Source organism: Antechinus flavipes, chromosome 6 (assembly GCF_016432865.1).
Source record: "Antechinus flavipes isolate AdamAnt ecotype Samford, QLD, Australia chromosome 6, AdamAnt_v2, whole genome shotgun sequence".
Taxonomy (NCBI): domain Eukaryota; kingdom Metazoa; phylum Chordata; class Mammalia; order Dasyuromorphia; family Dasyuridae; genus Antechinus; species Antechinus flavipes.
Window position 1 is genome coordinate 30,397,325 of NC_067403.1, and position 19,006 is coordinate 30,416,330.

General features: G+C 36.4%; 1 protein-coding gene across 8 annotated transcripts in view; it reads left to right on the top strand.

The window, feature by feature from the left end:
- Positions 1–19,006, top strand: part of LIMCH1 (LIM and calponin homology domains 1) — a 334,515-nt gene that overhangs the window by 243,462 nt on the left and 72,047 nt on the right. For 5 of the 8 annotated variants that reach the window (XM_051965622.1, XM_051965627.1, XM_051965623.1 and 2 more), the window contains 2 exons: positions 595–790; positions 7,662–7,914. In XM_051965622.1, the coding sequence (XP_051821582.1) occupies positions 595–790; positions 7,662–7,914 (449 nt within the window). Of the gene's footprint in view, positions 1–594; positions 791–7,661; positions 7,915–9,066; positions 9,337–19,006 lie in introns of all 8 variants that reach the window. The other 3 variants (XM_051965619.1, XM_051965620.1, XM_051965621.1) reach the window with 1 other exon arrangement.

Consider the following 19,006-nt stretch of genomic DNA (forward strand, 5'->3'; position numbering starts at 1 on the left):
TGTGTGTGTGTGTGTGTGTGTGTGTGGTGGGAGGAGATTGGGTTGCTTTGGAAATTTATTATTATAAATTATGTTGTATGTGCAGCTTTTCTCTGTTCTACACACGTAGCTATGGACTCCAAAAGACAAATCCAGGTGAAGAACTTTGTTTTTGCCTTGCTCTTTTCACTTGCTCATCACCTCCTGTCTCTTGTCAATTCAGATAAGCTGATGCTCTTTGATCTTAATCATTTGTGGGATTTAAAGATTGGGTGGCTAGTGGTGTGTGTGAGAGAGAAATTGGATTGCTTTGGAAATTTATTATTTAAATTTAAGTGTGTGTGTGAGAGAGAGAGATGGAAGGAAATTAGGTTGCTTTGGAAATTTATTATTTAAATTATTTATTATAAACTATATTGTATGTTTATAGTGATGAGAACTCAGGCAGGGGAGACAGAATGGGAGGGAGATTATCAATAACTTGAAAGTGGTCCCCTCATGCAACCCTCACATTCTTACAATAAAGGACCATGACCTATGAATGTATCATTTGTAGAGACTACAGAGATTTGCACTTTTTTAGTTTTTGTAACTTCTTTTTTTCTTTTTTGACAGGAAACCGATGATATTGAAAGCCCCAAACGCAGCATCCGAGACAGTGGCTATATAGACTGCTGGGATTCAGAGCGTAGCGATTCTCTTTCTCCTCCCCGGCATGGTCGAGATGATTCTTTTGACAGTTTGGATTCATTTGGCTCCCGTTCCCAGCAGACACCCTCCCCAGATGTAGTCATCAGAGGAAGCAGCGATGGTGAGTTGCTAATGCTATTCATTACATGTCTTGGGCTTAATTTGTTGTCAGGGAGCTGGATTTTAGCTTTTGTCTTAGGGATGATCTAGCCAGGTAATTCTATAACCGGTAGATAAAAAAATGTTTGGGGATAAAAAGGAAAAAAAAATGTTGCTTTAGTGATGCAAGAGATTTCGATGATCTTGCCAGAAGTTGATTTGAACTTCGCCTCAGTTACTGTATGTGCTATTGGAAAATGTATTACATCAGAGTACTGAACTATAATTTATGAAACCATGGCTCTCAGGGATTCAGCAAAACAAGATGCTGAGCAGACTCATTAACTCGTAAACTTTCCCAAAGGTTTATGTACTCTGAGTACCTGTAGGGGAAATGTTTAAATGACTATCACATCAGCTATGAAAAAGGCTCAATGTCAAATAAATAGAAAATGCACTTTAAAAAATGGTTACAATCATGCTGAATATGGTGGAATATTGAGTGAAGTCCTTTTCAGTAATCTGTCTGATGCAGAGATCTACCGGACTGATGAGAAGTTTCTGTAGTTATTAAAACAACAATGGATAACACAGAGAATTTGTACATTTATTTCCAGAGCACATCTGATTTAGGTAAAATTGATTTTAAAATGACCAGCCAAGAACATAGTCTAAATTTTTTAAATAGTGCCTTCCTGCTGCTTAATTCATCTGTATTCCACATTTTACATAATTCCTTTTATTCCATACCTGTTCATTGCCTTTACTCGGCATAGACTAGCTGGTAGAGGAACACCTGGGTTCTATTAGAATGGTCTTGTATTTGTACATACTGCATGTTGTTGCTTCTGAAACTGGTAGCTATGATTTGAGATCTAAAACAGCTTCTCTATGGTCTCTTTTCTTCAAAATTCAGTGCTGGGATTCGATGATCTCTCTATACAGTGTTTCCCTCAATGTTTAGTTCAGTGTCAACTTTCTTGATTCCTCCCCCCAAAAAAAATATTTTTTAATGCTCTTCCCCAAATTACACTATATTTATTTTGTGTGTATATGTATACACACCTGTGTGTGTATGTGTATGTGTGTGTGTATACACACACACACACATATACACATACACATACATATGTAATGTAATACATATGTATGTAAGTAGCACTGGAAGGGATTTTCCATTGGCCATTTGGTCAGACCACCTCATATTATAGATGAGAAAACAGGGGCTTGGATAGATCAAATAATTGGCCAAAATGGTAAGGTTGCATAGGTCCAGAAGGAGAATTTACCTCCAAGATCTTCAGACTCCAAAACAATGTAAGCTCTTAGTAGAGTTGAAAAATTATAGATTTTCAAGTAGCTATTTTAATGTTACCTTTGGATTTAATAAGCACATTACCTATGCCTTTATCTTAGTCATGGATCCAAATATCAAACACTACTGGGTCAAGGACAGAGTCTGGTGTCTTGTACAAGAGACCTTTCCAATGTGGCACCGATTCATTAATGAATTTTCTTTGGGTCTTCAACCAGTTCCAAACACACCTAACTGTGTAGTGTTCCATCATGTGCGACTCTTCATGACCCCATTTAAGGTTTTCTTGGCCAAGATAATAGAGTGGTTTGTCATTTCCTTTTCCAGCTCATTTTACAGATAAGGAAAAAGGCAAACAGGATTAAGTGACTTGACCAGAGTCACACAGTTGGTGCCCAAGGCCAAATTTGAACCCTGGAAGAGGAGTTATCCAGGCTGATTTAGATGTCCTTTGTATGGCTTGCTTACACCTTGCCATCTTTTTTCCAAGAACAGCCTGAGGTGATTCACTAAAAGCTAGGTAAATGATAAGCTGTTCACATATACAGCATTCCCAGATCTTTATCAGTCTAGAAAAGCAATTTGGGTTTTCTGGTCTAACTCATTTTTATGCTTTCTTCCTTTCTCTAGATGTTCACTAATGATCTTTTTAACATCTTGTAGAATTTTATATATAATCTAAGTTAAGCTATTATTAGTCTAGAGTTTGCAGACTTTATTCTCTTTTCTTTTTTGAAAATGAGGTATTTTGCCCTTCTTCATTCCTACATCACCATATTTTCTTTCAAAGATCACCAATGACTGGACAGTTAATAAATCTTAGAGATTTGGTGATTTGAACTCATCACAGGTAGAGTCTAACTAATTTGGAAGCAACTATTTTGAGCATAAACTCCCTTCTTACAATTTTTGTTTTAGGCTTTCTGTTCTAAAAATCATGACTAAGTAGGCAGACTTCAAAATAATTTGAGGAGGAAAAGGACTCTAGGGCCTGAGGGGAACAGAAAGTGCTCCATTGTGGAGCTGATTTGTGAAGACAGAAAAGGATTTTATGAATTGGAAATTTGTGAAATTGGAGTGAATTTGTGAGTGGAAACATAGGTGACAGTAAAAATAAGAACTGAGATGCTGGGTTGGGTGAAAGTTTAGTTGGAATGAAGAATTTGTGAAGGGAATATTTCCAATAAGACTGAGAAGAAAGACTGGAGCCAGATTGTAAGAAGACTTTACATATGGGGAAGAAGAGTTTGAATTTTGGACTAGACACAATAGGGAACCATTGAATAATTAAATTACCTCATTGAAGTCTTGCCTTCATAATCACAGAATCTTAAGAGTTTGAAGCACCTTCAGGGGCCATCGAGTCCAGGAATTCTTGAACTTTTTGTGTCATGAACCCTTCCTTTGGCCAGATAGTATAGTCTGTGAGTCCCTTCTCAGAATGATGTTTTGAAATGCATAAAATAAAATACATAGGATTGCAAATGTTAATGAAAATAAAAGTATAACATTTCCCCAGTCAAGGTCACAGCCCTCCTGAAATCTCTCCAAATATCCCAGTGGTTTGTTTGAAGATCCCAGATTAAGAACCCCTAATCTAGTCTAACTTTATCTGGTCAAGATGTACTTCTATAGTATCCCCGAGAAGTGGTCATCCAGTTCCTGGATGACCTCCGTGGAAAGAGAAATCTATTACTTCTTGAAGCAACCTGTTCTATTTCTGGATAGCTTTGATTAATAAAAGGTTTGCTTTCCCCTGTGCATTAAGCCTAAATGTCTTTCTCTATGACTTGCACCAGTTGTTCTAAGTTTTAGAGTTAAACAGACTGAGTGCTGTTGTATCCCTTCTAAATCTGTTCTTCATCCTTCACTTTCTCACCCTCCTAACACATCAGCATAGAATTGTCCACTATTTCAGCTTGTTATGGCTTTAGTTTCTTATGTGTCTACATCAGTTTCTTTAAATTTCTCAAAATTTTTCCTTCCTGATAGAATTGTTTCTGCATTAGAACTGGTTTCGTGAGAGATTCTGATCCCTCCTGGGTTTCCCTGTAGAATTTTAGAGCATGGAATATATTCTATCCACCGTGTCTCTCGATTCTTTGATATCTGTTCTTCTCCTACTTGTGGCACATGTTAATCTACAATTAGATTTCTTTCTGTATCACAAATTTTAAGGTACCATATCGCCTTTCTTCCCCTATTATTTTTACTAACAATTATCTCTTTTTAAATCTAGAACAGAAGTTTCCCTTACTAATTTATCCACATTTTGAATGAGGATGTTATGTTTGGACAGATAAAGAAATAATCATTTGTTTGCCTCTAGCATAAAGAGAGAGTCCTAGACTATCTGGATAATTGACTATAACTATCATTGTGCACATCCATGCAGGCTTATGGTTTATTTCCTGAACTCATTTATTGCTTCTTTCTGTCTCTGTGGTCTCTGGTACACCTTAGTTATTTTTGGTTTTGGCTCTTTTTCTTCACCCTTATGGTCTTCATTATGATCTCTCCCACTCTCACCCCCTTTTCTTATATTTTTCTCACATAATTTTGTTGTTTTTGTTGGAAGTAGAAGAAGGAATGGAAAGAGTTGGGAACTGTAGCAAACGTAACTTAGAACGAAGTTGTGAACACAGTGACTGTAACAGTCTCTACTTGTAATGAGATTATATTCTGAAGGTGAAGATAGCAAGTGTGTGTGTGTGTGTGTGTGTGTGTGTGTGTGTGTGTGTGTGAGAGAGAGAGAGAGAGAGAGAGAGAGAGAGAGAGAGAGAGAGAGAGAGAGATACTGATTAACAATAATCTAGACAAGAAGTGATGAAAGTCTGAGCTAAAGTTGTACTTGTATGAGTAAAGAGAAAGAGCCAAATGCAAGAGATGTAGTAAAGAAGCAGCTTTGGCTTCTTTGGCAACTAAATGCATAGGTGTGGTGACATAGAATAGTGAGGAATCAAGGCAAGAAGTGACCAGAACCTGAATTAGGGTGATGGTCATAGACTGACACAGGAGAGATCCTGTGGAGAAAGAAAGGACAAGTTTTGCATCTTATTAGTGAACAGCCTTCCCAGGACAATTAATGTTTAAGAATATTTATCTGCCTTGAATTGGACTCAGAACAAGGTCACAGCAAAACTGGAGGTTGGGAGGAGCTTTTTCAACACATCAACAAGGACTTATTAAGTGTCCACTACATGCCCAGCATTGTGCTAAGTGCTTGATGATACAAAGAAAGGGGAAAAAACAGCCCCGTGCTGTCAAGGAGCCCGCAGTCTAATGAGGGAGATGACATGAAAACAATCATGCACAAACAAATTTACTTTTGGATAAATGGAGATAATCACCAGAATGAAGGCACCAGCATTAACGAGGAGTGAGGGGACTTTTTGTGGAAGGTGAGATTTCTAGATGGGATTTGAAGAAACCAGAGAAAGCCAGGAGATGGAGATGAGACGTTGGATAATTCCAATCATGGGGACAACAAATGAAAATGCCCCAAATCCGAAATCGAGGATATGTCTTGTAATGGCAAGGGAGCCATTGTCACTGTATCCAGCTGAAACTCTGTCCCCACAGGTTAGTTAGATTTGTCCACAATGATGGCCAATCTAGGAATGAAACTCTCCTGAACCAGTTGCCCAGGACTATAGATTGCTAAGATGCAACTTCTCATTATTCTTTTTTTCCTCCTGTTGACATTATTTGTTGTTACAAATGACAGTCATGTCTCCTTTTCAGCATATTCACAGATTTGGCTTGTATCTGATTAAGGTGGTATTCTAAAGTAGAATTTTGGGGTTAGTTAGTTGCCTCAATATTTCTCTTTATTTGTCGTCCGAGTGTTTAAGTTCAAATGAGCATCTATCCTATTGCACCCTATTTTGAGAGAGAGATTTTATTACCTCTCTTGGCAGTCCATTCCAACAACTAACAATTTTCCAATAATAACTCTTGGAGAAATTCTTGCATCTAACACATTTCTTCATGCCATAATTTGGTTGTCCCTCCTCCTTTTCTCTTCTCAGGGAGACTTGAGAATAGTTGATCAACTGTTCATCATCCTTTATGTGACATATTTAAATATGTCATGTATATCTATATATGTCAAATAAATATATAAATATTTAAATATAAATATTTAAAGACAACTTCAATTTTTACTTTTAGAACTATGCTGTTTTCAAGTACCATCTCTGTGACATGAAATCTTCAGAAATCTTCATCGCTAATTGTCTTTGATGTCAAATAAAAACTCTTATCTTTTCAAAATCTTCTATAGTTGAGCTCCACCAGATCTCTCCAAACCTCACTTCTTTCTCATGCCTTAAGATAAGCCTTATCTTCTAAAGCCAGGCAAATCTCTATACTATCTCTTCTACACCTTTATTTCTTTGCTCTAACTGTTCCTACTTTCTGGACTATCCACATTCATTGACTACAATTACTAAGTTTTTCCTGTTTTTTAAGAACTATCTTGAAGCCTTTATTTACTAATATACACTAATCTCTCCCTCCTTGGGACCCTGTTGCTCTTGAAATCTGCTTCTTGTTTCCATATTATTTTATTTTGCTTGTTCAATGTTTTATGTATATTCATGTCTCATGGTCCCCAATTAATGTCATAGGCAAAAGTCTTATCTTTTATATTATTTGTATCCCAAATAATGCTTGACACATCAATAATGGATAATGACTAAATAAATATAGTTGGTTGATTTATATTTAATCTTTGAAGTAAAAGAATCTATAGAAATAGAAATGACCTAAAAAAATCTTTATCTTGTATCATTATAATGACCATACTTGAAAAAATGTACACTCTTCTGCAAACATATACTGTATCTAGGATATACTGCAACATATCTAACATATATAGGAGTGCTTGCCATCTAGGGGAGGGGGTGGAGAGAAGGAGGGGAAAAAATCGGAACAGAAACGAGTGCAAGGGATAATGTTATAAAAAAAAATTACCCTGGCATGGATTCTGTCAATATAAAGTTATTATAAAGTAAAATAAAATAAAATAAAATATTTTTAAAAAAGAAAAGAAAAAATGTACACTCTCTTCTCTTCATTAAAGGCACTGGACTATGGGTGTGATGTATTGCATATGCTATCATTCCAAGTATTGTTTGGTTTATCTTAATGGGTTTTTTTTTTAATCTGTCAAAAGAAAATGTCCATTAGGAGGAATAGAAAGGATTATCATTTGAAATGAATGTATTTTTAAAAGTGACAATGAAATAAAAATATAAACATTGTGATAGTAGCAAAAATAATCTCTCTAGTAATTTTGCTACTTATTGAAAAATCTTACTGTTTGGATGTTCAAGCTTTTTTTTTTTTTTTCATTATTAAACTGGGGGTTAATCTTGGTACCAATACCAGAATATACCCATTTATAGTGATACTTTATCATAAGTAATTGAGAAATGGCAGGAAAAAACCTGTACTCTCATAGTCTTGAACAAATCTCTTTAATGACATAGAAACTTGCCATTTCAAAAAAAGTGGCTTGTTTAAGCTACCCCCCCCCCCCAATGATTATCAACACTTTTCCTCTCTTACCTAGGCAGAGGAAGTGACTCAGAATCTGACTTGCCTCATCGAAAGCTTCCAGATGTAAAGAAGGATGACATGTCAGCAAGGAGGACTTCTCATGGTGAGCCGAAATCAGCAGTGCCTTTTAACCAGTACCTCCCCAACAAGAGTAACCAGACAGCTTATGTACCTGCACCTCTGAGAAGGAAGAAAGCAGAGAGGGAGGAATACCGAAAGAGCTGGAGTACTGCAACTTCACCCCTAGGTGGAGAGAGAACATTCAGGTAAGCCCAGCTTTTTCCCTTTCCCTTTTCCTTTTCTTTTTCCCTTTTCTCTTTCCTTTTCCCTTTCCCTTTCTTTCCTTTTTCCATTTCCCTGACTTTTCTTATTCCCCTTCTTATGCCCCTGATCTGAAATAAATGCCATTACTGAACATATTTCAAATGATGTCAATTTTAGTCTGGTCACAGAAGAATCATGACTCTAGCATGTGACATTTGCCTTGTTGACACAGTCATTGAAGACACAAGTCTCCATTCTGGCCACCAAGATCTACTGTCATAGACCCTTATCTGGTATCTTGCAAAGAAACTGCCTTCATGGAGAGTTGGGTTAAGTGCAGTGAGGCTGTTCTATGAAATGGGCAATTAAGAAGTCTGGGAGATCTTTCTTGAAAAGTTAAACATAGAGGAAATAAAGGTCAACTGTAAGAAACTTTGGGCCTCCCAATTTGGAGAAATTGTCTTAAGCAATTTGTTCTTTATCCCTAGTTTTCAAAATTTGTGTTTAATACACCTTTACCTTTGTGTAACAGTTTACACTTTGAAAAGCTTTCACCTACCTTACTGCATTCGATGATCATAGCGCACAATGACAAATGTTAAAATTGTTATTTTCGTTGTCCTTTTACATCAGAGGCAATTGGTTCTTATAGAGGTTGTGATTGCTTTTTATTAACTGTGTGATTCAGACCCAGATCACTTGGTCCCTTCATCCTCCTCACTCCTTCATTTGAGTGTTCTTTTTAGGACAAACTGTACAAAACCTTTTAGATAACTGTAGTTATTGATTGTTATCCATCTAATGGTTTGGTTTACTATTGTATAAACTTTCAAATGAAAATGATCTTACTAAATAATAAAGGTAATACATTTTGTACGGTAGTGGAAAGCATTTGGAATGGTATTTAAAAGTTAGAATGATTACGTATTATATTAACTATTAAGAAAGGATTCAATTTGATGTTTGTCTGGGTTTTTCCCAGTAAATTATTAGGTTAACTGTATGTCCTATCTTTGTAGTTGATGAATTATGACTTCATTTTTAGAAGCTAAGATTAATTTTTTAACCACTATGAAAGATCTCGTATTTGGTCTCAAGTCAACCATCAGTATGGCATTTCCAATTTTGGTAAACCATATTGTACAACTCAATAGCTACCCAGAAACCATAAAGGAGGAAGAACAAAATGAAGTGGGGGCTAATGGTGAAGAGGTGCAGGCTACCCCATCGGATACTAGCGGAAAGCCTTCAGACACGGGGTTAGAACAGAATGAGCAGAATGGTAAGGAACAGTCTCTTCCAGAGAGTACAAAAGACACGGTAGCACAGAAAGCCACCCAGAAAGAGCTTGAAGAGATGAGAAAACGCAGAAGTCTGGAGCAGGCTGGTATCAAGATCTTGCCAGCCTCACGGCGTTTTGCCAGGTTAGCTCTGTGATTGCAGGAGACTCATGCATGGCTTGTGATTTGAAATGTGTTGACTATGGTTGGCGTCCATCCTTTAATTTCTCTCTTCACGACTTTCCCCTCCCAAACCTGCTTCCCCTGGCTGAAGTGATGGAAAAGAAAGCGGCTGTTAAGTGTCTGCTCTCTCTCTGCTTACTGGTTGAGTATTTTAGGTGAAGAGGAGTGACCCCTTGAGTGGGCTTGATAAAGGGTGATTATTGCTCAGTGCACTTATGGCAATTGAATTTCATCATTCCAAACTACCATGCCATGGTTTCTCTTGACTTGCGTCAGTGCGTTTTTACTTACCCTTCTGTTATTGCTGTTTTGTCCATTTTTCTAGCAGTTTTAAATGGCTCGTAGCCAGACATCATTAGGGATGGTCAATGTTACCATCCGGTGGGGAAGATTTTATGAAGGATGGCTAGTCCTTCTTTACTAATAACCCCTTGCCTTCTGCATCTCCAAAAGCTAGTAAATAATTTTGTTATGGCAGCAGCTCCTGTGAACACAGCACACTAATTGTTGGCAGTTTGGTTTTATTTTCTTTTAACCAGGAGTTTGGGGTAAATGAGGTTAAAAATGTGAGTGGTAAGCTGAAAGTCTGTCACTAGTATCTAGTTATGACTGTCTCCTGTTATATAACAGAGAACCTGAACAAACAAAATCAGAAAAATAATAATATTTTAATATGCAAATCAGTTTATTATTCTGAAACAATGATCAGTTGAGAGATTGATTTATTTAATAGCCATGAAACAAAATAGAATCATACAATGGCCTCAACATTTTCTATTTTTCTATGCAATGGCACACTTAATATGTATAATTATCTTTGATTCACACTAGTTCTGAATAGAATATATTGACTTTATTCTTTGTCTTATTTCAAGAGAAATAGATGTAGGAGCCAACAATAAACATATGTATCCCAAATGTATATGAAAACTAAATAAAACTTGCATTTAAATATACATACATCATTTGTACTTAATCTTAGCTACCATATGTATAAAGAAAGAAAAGAAAGAATAGATAGAAAATAACCAAAAACCATTCATAATCTTTACATTAATACACAGTGCAATATGTACATGCCCATATTATATGTAACGTGCACAACACACATCTATTATATGTACATGTGTTATGACATGGGTCATAAATCTAACATATATGTGTATACACACACATCTACATGGTCATATTGCGTATTCCCTGTTGTAAGTTCCTAGTTCACTTATCCACTTATTCCCAGACCACAGGTCAGAGTTATTGGCCAGAGTTATTGGCTAACTTCTAAGCCTTTTTGCTCCTCAGTTTTCTTATATACATACCTATTATATTATATTACATTACATTACATTATAGCACATTATGTTACATTATATCATGTTATATTACATTATTGTATTATATTACATTACATTACATTATAGCATATTATGTTGCATTATATCATGTTATATTACATTATAGCATATCATATATTATATTCAGGTGAATGTTTTGTCCCACAATAGAATGTGGAAGCTCTTGGAGGTGAGGAACAGGTTTGATTTAGATTTATAGCCCTGGCCCAGTGCCCTGAGCATAAATTCTTAATGAATATTTGTCAAATTAAATCAGCTTTGATAGAGGAGATTTTAGGTCCTACAGATAATATAATTGTAAGTATGAATTCATTAATAACCTTTGAGCTCTGAAATTTTTCTCTCCACTCAGCTTCCTATAATATTCCTATATATACCTTGTATATATATTACCTCTCCTAAGCCTATTCCTGGTCCTCACCCTGTACTGGAGTCCCTCCCCTTTCCCCATTATGACAGCCCTTCACCCTTGCTTTGGAATCACTTTTTACTCTTCAGGGACTTCAGGTCTTACCCCACAGGGTCAACCTATAGTTGACCAATTCGCCAGCAGAATTGTGTGTTCATAGTCCATTCTTCTTGCCCCACTCTCTTTTTGTCACGTATGCCCTGCTGATACTTAACTATGGACACCTCCCTCATCTGCTTTCTGGGCGCCTTCTCTGGCGCAGCTGAGCCCTCTTGGAAGACAACTGTTCACAAAGACCACTCGTCCCTATCTGGCAATGTTCTTTTGTTCATTTTGTTCTTCCATGATTGACTTTCACACTCCTGAAAGCAGCTGTTTCAGGCTCTCTTCTCAAGTGCCCTATTATTCCTTTATCTCTCTCTCTCTCTCTCTTTTTTTCACTCTATACTTAAAATCTTTCTCTATGTCATCCTCTTTTTATTCTTATTCTTTTATTCTCTGTAAAGATGTTTTGTCTTGATAAGATGCATCAATCTACTGGTGCACATATGGATCCCTTCCCTTCCTGTATTCCTTGGCAGTTCATCCACTTAACTCCTATTCAGTCTCTCCTATCTGATGCCTTCTTCTCTCCCTAGAAATATGGCTGTGTTTACCCTCTCCACAAAAATCCTTAGCTCAATTATACTTCCTCCTTTAGCTATTGTCCTTTATCTTTCTTCCTTTTTCTCGTTGCCAGCCTCCTAAAAATAGATTTGTTGCTTTGACTTCCTCAGTCCTTTCAATGCAGCTTTTGACCTCACCACCACCCTCTCGAAGGTTACTCACTGTCTCTTAACCAATCGGTCTTATGGTTTTGTTCTCATCCTTCCATGTGGGAAGCATTTGACATCATCGGCCTACCCCTTCTTACTGGACATTCTCTGTTCCCTTATTTTTTGTGACACTGCTTTCCTTGCTTGTGCCCTGTGAATCGGTATCATTCTCTGTCTCCTTGATATCCCCTTTCCCATCCTTCTCTCTATCTTAAGCCTTTTTCTTTTCTTCTTCTATACCAGAGATTCTTACTCTGGGATCTATGAACTTATGTGTTCTTAAATTTTGATAACTATTTCAACATAATGCATTTTCTTTATAATGCTGTGTATTTTACTATAAGCTTTTAAAGGCATTATTTTAAGAAGGAGTCCTTTTGGCTTAACCAGACTGCCCCCCAAAAGAATCTGTCACACATACATACACACAAAGGATTTAAGATCCTGCTTTATATACTTCATGATCCCATGAATTAAAGTATCATTTCTATGTAGATCACTCCCAAATCTAGATAACGGCCCCCTAACCTCTTTTTTCCTGAATGTCGATCACCTGCTGATTGGTTTCCATTTGGTTATCCCACATGCTCCTCAAATTCAATATGGTCCAAACAGAATCGATTATCTTTATCTTATAAGTCCTTCTCCAACTTCCTATTTCCCTTGAGGGTTCTATCATCTTCACAGTGATCTAGATTGGTGTCCTTGGACCCATCTTGGAACTTTTCCTTTCCCTTAAACCACATGTATCAATGGCCAAATCCTGTCAATTTTGTTTGTGTAATAGATCATTATTTTCTCCTCTTCTTCCCATTCATACTGAGAAATTCAGCGAGTTCAGGGTCCTCGCCAGCTTTTGTCCAAAAAATTGTAGCTTCCCTTGGTATCATTTCATATGGCTTTCCATTTTTCTTTTGCCCATTTTGTAATACATTAATATTCTATCATGATAATAAATAGCAATTTATTTTAGCATGTGTGGGATTCCATTATAAAAAAGATGAATATTACAAAGCAGGAGGGACTATTAGACTCTAAAAACTAAAACACTTGAACGTGAACATATAAGCAATATGTTGTATTGGGGAAAGGAGTGCTGGACTCACATCTCACCTCACACCCTTGCCATGTAACTCTTTCCACTTTTCAGAATTTCAGTTTCTTCATGAATTATTTACATTATTCCTGTCAAAGGGCCACTGTGAGAAAAACTGCAAACCTGAAAGTCCTCTTGGAAAGCCTCACTTGCCCTTATTTTTACTATGGCTATTTCCCCGTTTTAAGCATTTGACCTCTTTGAATTTTGAATTTCAAGTTTGACTTTTGAATCTGTTTCATGAATGAAAGTAGCATCATGATCTCTTCTAGAATGGCCTTTTATTCTACTTTTCACTCCTCCCCTCTGCCCCTCGGTCTGTCTTCTCTATTTCTAGTGTTGTGCTCATACTGAGTCCCCTAGAGATCCCTGCAGTCTTCCTCAGCTGAACCCATATGTCCCTATAGCATTCCTTTCTTTCCCTTTCTACAATCACACTCCTTTCTTCTTAGCATCCGATGACTTAGCTTCCTCCTATACTAAGATTGGATCTGCTAGGAAGAGCTGGTCCTTCTCTTTCACAAGATCAATCCTTCTACTTGTGCCCAATCCCCTCCAAGACTTTATCCCACCTTTTTTCATCTTTATCTGTGGACATGCTCTCCCAGTCTTTAAAATAAACCCTTCACTGTTATTCCCTGAGGCTATTGTCCTATATAATTTCTCCTATTCACAGAAAAAATTCTAGAAAAAAACAGGAACAGTCATTGTCTCTATTTCCTAACATACACACATATCCCACTGATTTCTTAACCCTTTGCAATGTGGCTACGGACCCTAAATTTAACTGAAACTTCTTTCTTCAAGGTTATTAATGATTTTTTTTTATTATGAAATCCTATTGCCTATTCTCAGTTTTTATCATCTCTCAATTCTGAGAAGTTTTTGACCTTGAAGGCTGTCTCTCTCCTATTTCCTTCTGGATAATTTTCCTTCCCTATCCCCCTTGGTTTCAATAATATTGCTCTAATCTTCATTCTACTCCTAATTGTTTGACTGCTATTTTCTGTATCCTTTGCTGGGTCTTTTACCCAGTCCACATCGGTGCTACTTCTGTTCAGGACCATAGTTTCTTCTATCTTTTCATACCCTCATTGCTGTCATTAGCTCCTATGGACTTAATTATCATTGATAAACAGATAAGTAAGAGGCTCCCAGATTTATATGTTCAGTCTTAGTCTCTTTCTTTTGAACCTCTTTCTTTCCCTGGGTCTCAAGCTCAATATGCCCAATATGGAAACTTATTATTGCCTTTCTCCTCCAACCTACCTCTCATCAAAACATCGACTTTTCTGCTTAGGGTGCCATCATCCTCCTTTCATTAAACTAATTTATATTCTCAAGGATATCTTTTATTGATTCTTTTCTCTCATCTGTTCCTCTTTGCACGTGCTTACTGATTGAGTCATCTTGATTCTACCTTCAAAATATCTCTCCTTTCTTACACCACCAAACACCCCAATTTAGTCTTCCATAACCTTTTGATTGCAATTTAGCTCATGGATCTCCTTGTTTGAATCTCACTCTGCAATTTTTCCTCTTTGTGGATTAATTAGATTCTGAAAGTAAAGTTTGACCATATCCCTCCCCTGCTCAGCATATATTGATTGGTTCCTTTTTTTCTCAAGTGTAAAACTCTCCAGGAGTGTAAACTCTTCAGTAAACTCTTCCACAAGATGGTTCATACAGCTTCCTTTCCTAGAATGCACACTATGCTGCTGTTGTTGTTTGTCCTTCATCTTCATTCTCAAAGGGGGCCATTATCTCAGGGAGATAATGCTGTGACAAGCAAGTGAATTATGCAGTCACCAGCCAAATCCACCGCTTGAATATTTTGTAAGCTTGACAATCTATTCCCCAAAACGTGTCAGCCCACTCCTTCCTAAACTCTGCCTCTGAGAATCCCTATCTTTTGTAAAGGCTTCTGTCAAGTATTTCTTCTGTTGCTCCTCCTCCTTGGAAGTTTTTCCTGATATATTGAGTTGTTAGTGTTTTCTCTCCTTATAAATTACATTACATTTAATTCTGTATTTAGGTTGTATCCCATCAACAAATTTTAAACTTTTTGAGGCTCAAAACTGTTCTGGTTGTGCCTTTGTATCCCCCCAGTTCTTTGTATAAGTGCTTAAAATGTTTGTTGAGCTGGGTTTGGCAAATTATCCACCGGATTTAAGAAATTTCCTCTTGCCCCTTGTACTTAAGCCAGTACAAGTCCAAAATTCTAGATAGGAGTCAATTTGCTTGGTACATAAATCATATAAGAGAGAGGAATGCAACTTTTTTGATATCTCAAGTTTTTAAAGTGCTTTTTAGCACTTTAGCTTTGTCTTATTTCATTTTCTGAATAACCCAGTGGGCACGAGGAAAAGGCCAAAAGTAAAGGTAGTCTTCATTCCCATTTTCACATGACATTAGAAAGTCAGGAATTCTCTACCATCTTTATATGTATATTTTAGGAATATTTTCCTACCAAGGTCTACTTTTATAACTATGCAGCAGTTAGTATTTATTAGTATTTATTTTCTTTAATAGATAAGCTACTTTCTAATTTCCTTTTTTAGTTATGATTGATTTACTTTGGCTTGTTTTTAAAAATAAAGGGCATTACAAATGGAGCCAAGAACTTAGATTTTAAGAGGATAAAAGTAGATCCAGGATTCACTCCCTCCAAATTAAAATACCATGGAGATTTGAGTTCAGTTGCAAAGTGTTTCCCATTGGAGAAGTAAACTTTTTTTTAACAACTGAATTATAGGTTTCACGTGATTGCACTTCTTTTCTAATTGTTTTCATATGTTTCAGCACTCGGTATTTTTTTGCTAGTCTGTGAATCTTCTCAACCACATAGTAATTAATTACAGAAAAAACTCTCCAAGGAACAATAGACATTTAAGGATTCTGTAGAGGAAAAGCAGATGTAGCTAAATGCCAGACACATATTCCTCTAAGTCCTCCCCTTGCCAGATGCCTTTTTCATTGACTATGATCATACTGATGTAGGGGAGAACAGTCAGATATAGAATTTGTTCTTCTCCTATGATCCCTGCTTTCATTGTCTTTGTTTGGAAGTAGGAAGATGGTGACAATCCCTGTTCTGTCCCTAGCATTCACGTATGATATCAAAGATTTCAGAGCTGCCTCTTTTTTTATGTGAAGTCCCCTGAATGTTTGACTTTAGCTTCTTGGTTAATCTACCCTGGAGATGGAGAACGTCGGCTTTCATTTTTGTCACCTTACACATAGCACAGTAGCAGCTCAATAAATGTTTGTTGAATTCAGTATATATTGTTAAGTGAAAAGGATCAGGGGAAATACGAAATTGCTCTTGGTTCCATTGAACTCTTCAGGTGTATCAGTTAAGGTCAGACACTTCAAAGAGCAAAGTTAGTTTCCCATTAAGTTGATCAAATTGTAGAACTTATTGACTACTATCCATACCATTTGGATATGCTCATTCATACAAGAAGAGTTCAAGATTTAGTATCTCCTCACTACAATTCTAAGAACCATCTTGGCCTGGTGTGTGAAATGAAGCTAAGATATACATGTTCATGTACTTATTTATGTATATGTATAATATATGTGTATATGTATTTTGTGTGTGTTTGTGTGTGTGTGTGTATATATATATACATATACACACATATTTATTTTTATTATATATATATTTACATACATACATTTATTTTTATTTTATATATATTTTACATATATATATATATATATAAAGTCCTTGAGCCATCTTGGTCTGGATAATCATCTAGTTCCAGATGCTCTACAACTCTTGGATGAGACTGTTTAGTCTTCAACAAAAACTGGTGTATATTCCCATACAAGAGAAGCAAATTCCAGTCTTCTTTCATTGCACTAATTATATATAGTTATCTATACATAATTCCAATCTGAATGCCTGTACAGTCAAGGTTCTTGGATCTTAATCAGTCACTCTATATATCCCCCTTCTTCCTCCCAGTAAAGAGGCTTATCTAACAGATCTGAATCTTTCAACTTTGACCATTTTCAAGTTGGATAAGACCCAACTAAAGATTTATGGAAAGACATGGGCAATAATTGCACAGGATGTGAAGTCACATATGAAGGGTTGTGAACTGTACAAGTTTCTACATAGATGAGATCATGGATATTTCTGAGTTTCCTTGACCATTTGACATGAATACCGGGACAACAGAGTGATATTGCTTTAGATTATCCATCTTTTTACCAACATAAGGCTATCTTTGATTTGATATCATGATTTTATCTTTGAAAATTGGCCTTATAAATTGACAGGGGTAGCTTTTTCACGTTTGTATGTTGAAGTAAGTTAAATTGTTACAGATGCATTTGAAGCTCATATTTGAGTCACTAGACAAAGCTCCAGTGTCAAAGAATTTTTTACTCATTATTGACCACCAATTTTTACTTAATAACTGCTCACACAATTAGGTATTGCCCAACACTATTCCTAGCATCTCTCTTGACTTTTTCCAAAGTGCAACCATTTAAAGCAAAAACCAAACAAAAAAGCAAAAACGTACTCCTTTCTCTACTTTATAGAATATATATTTTAAATGGAAATTGACTGCTTTCCATTTGTTCTCCAAGTTCTACTTAACAATTCTGGTCTTACTATAACCTAAATTTCCTCTTCAAGTTGTAGACTCTTCCTGATTTATCCTCTGGCCCTGGACATCACTCCAATTGTTTTTACTTGTTCTTACAACTCTTTGCAACAGCGATGCCAATCGCTCAAACAACATTGTACTTTTTCATTCAAAATATTTTTTTTGTCCTTTTTACTACGGAACATTAGCTCTGTGAGGGCAAAGAAGTTATTTTAAACTAGTTCCCCCAGACAATTGCAAAAATTGGTAACATAAGGAATGGTTGATTAAGAGTTCAGGTGTTTTAGGTTCTTTCCCCTCTTTTTCTAGTTACCTTTCTGCTTTTTTTAATTTTCTCTTTCTATTATGTTGTGGAATGGCATATCACACGATGTAGAAAAACCTGTTTCATTTTAATTTGGATTAGTCAGCCTTATGAATAATTCCCTAGCTAGTCTGATTTAAAAGGTGCCAAGGAGATCCCTCTCCCAGAAAAGAATTCTACCATCAATCATAGTTCCATTTTTTAGTTTGCTATTTTTGGTTTTCTTTCAAAAGGGAAATATTCTGAAGGGAGAAGTATGGTGTTATACCCCAAAGGACAATTATCAGATAATAATTGATATGGGATGTTTGCTAATGGGAAGTTGAAAGCAAATTGGGGTACTGGGTACTTGCTGGAGGATGTGTCATAGAGTAGATACTATATACTATAAACTACACAAAAAACACAGTAAACACTAAAACCAACTTCATCCACATTTTGAGTGTGCCATCAGAATGCTATTTTATTGGTTATTATCTATCTATCACCAAACTAGCCTCTTTGTCCTAGCATTCTACCATGATTTATTGATTCAATAGATGATCAATCCCTGAGCCAAAAGGCGATTCATTTGGTTTAAAAATGTCTAAGTCAGAAATGAGAACTTTCATGACTAGACTGTAATTCTCAAGAGTCAGGAAAATCTAGGCTCAAGTCCAGCCTTTGACACATATTTGTGTGATCCTGTGTCAACCACTTGGAACCTTTGGGAAACTCCTTAAGTTATAAATTACAGAAGACTCGTTCATCAGAATGGGTGAGCAGAATCTCCTTATTGGAGTTCTTCATAGCATAGAAATAACATAAGAAAAACTAGGAATGTTATTTGACTAGTAAGAGGATTATTTGACTGTCCTTCTATTTAATGGAAAAAAGACAATCCCAAATTCAGAGCCATTTAGAACATGGGAAGACTATGGTCAGGATTAGCCACATGTTAAAATGCAGAAGAGCTGAATTGTGACTACTGACTGACTTAAAACACACACACACACACACACACACACACACACACACACACACACAA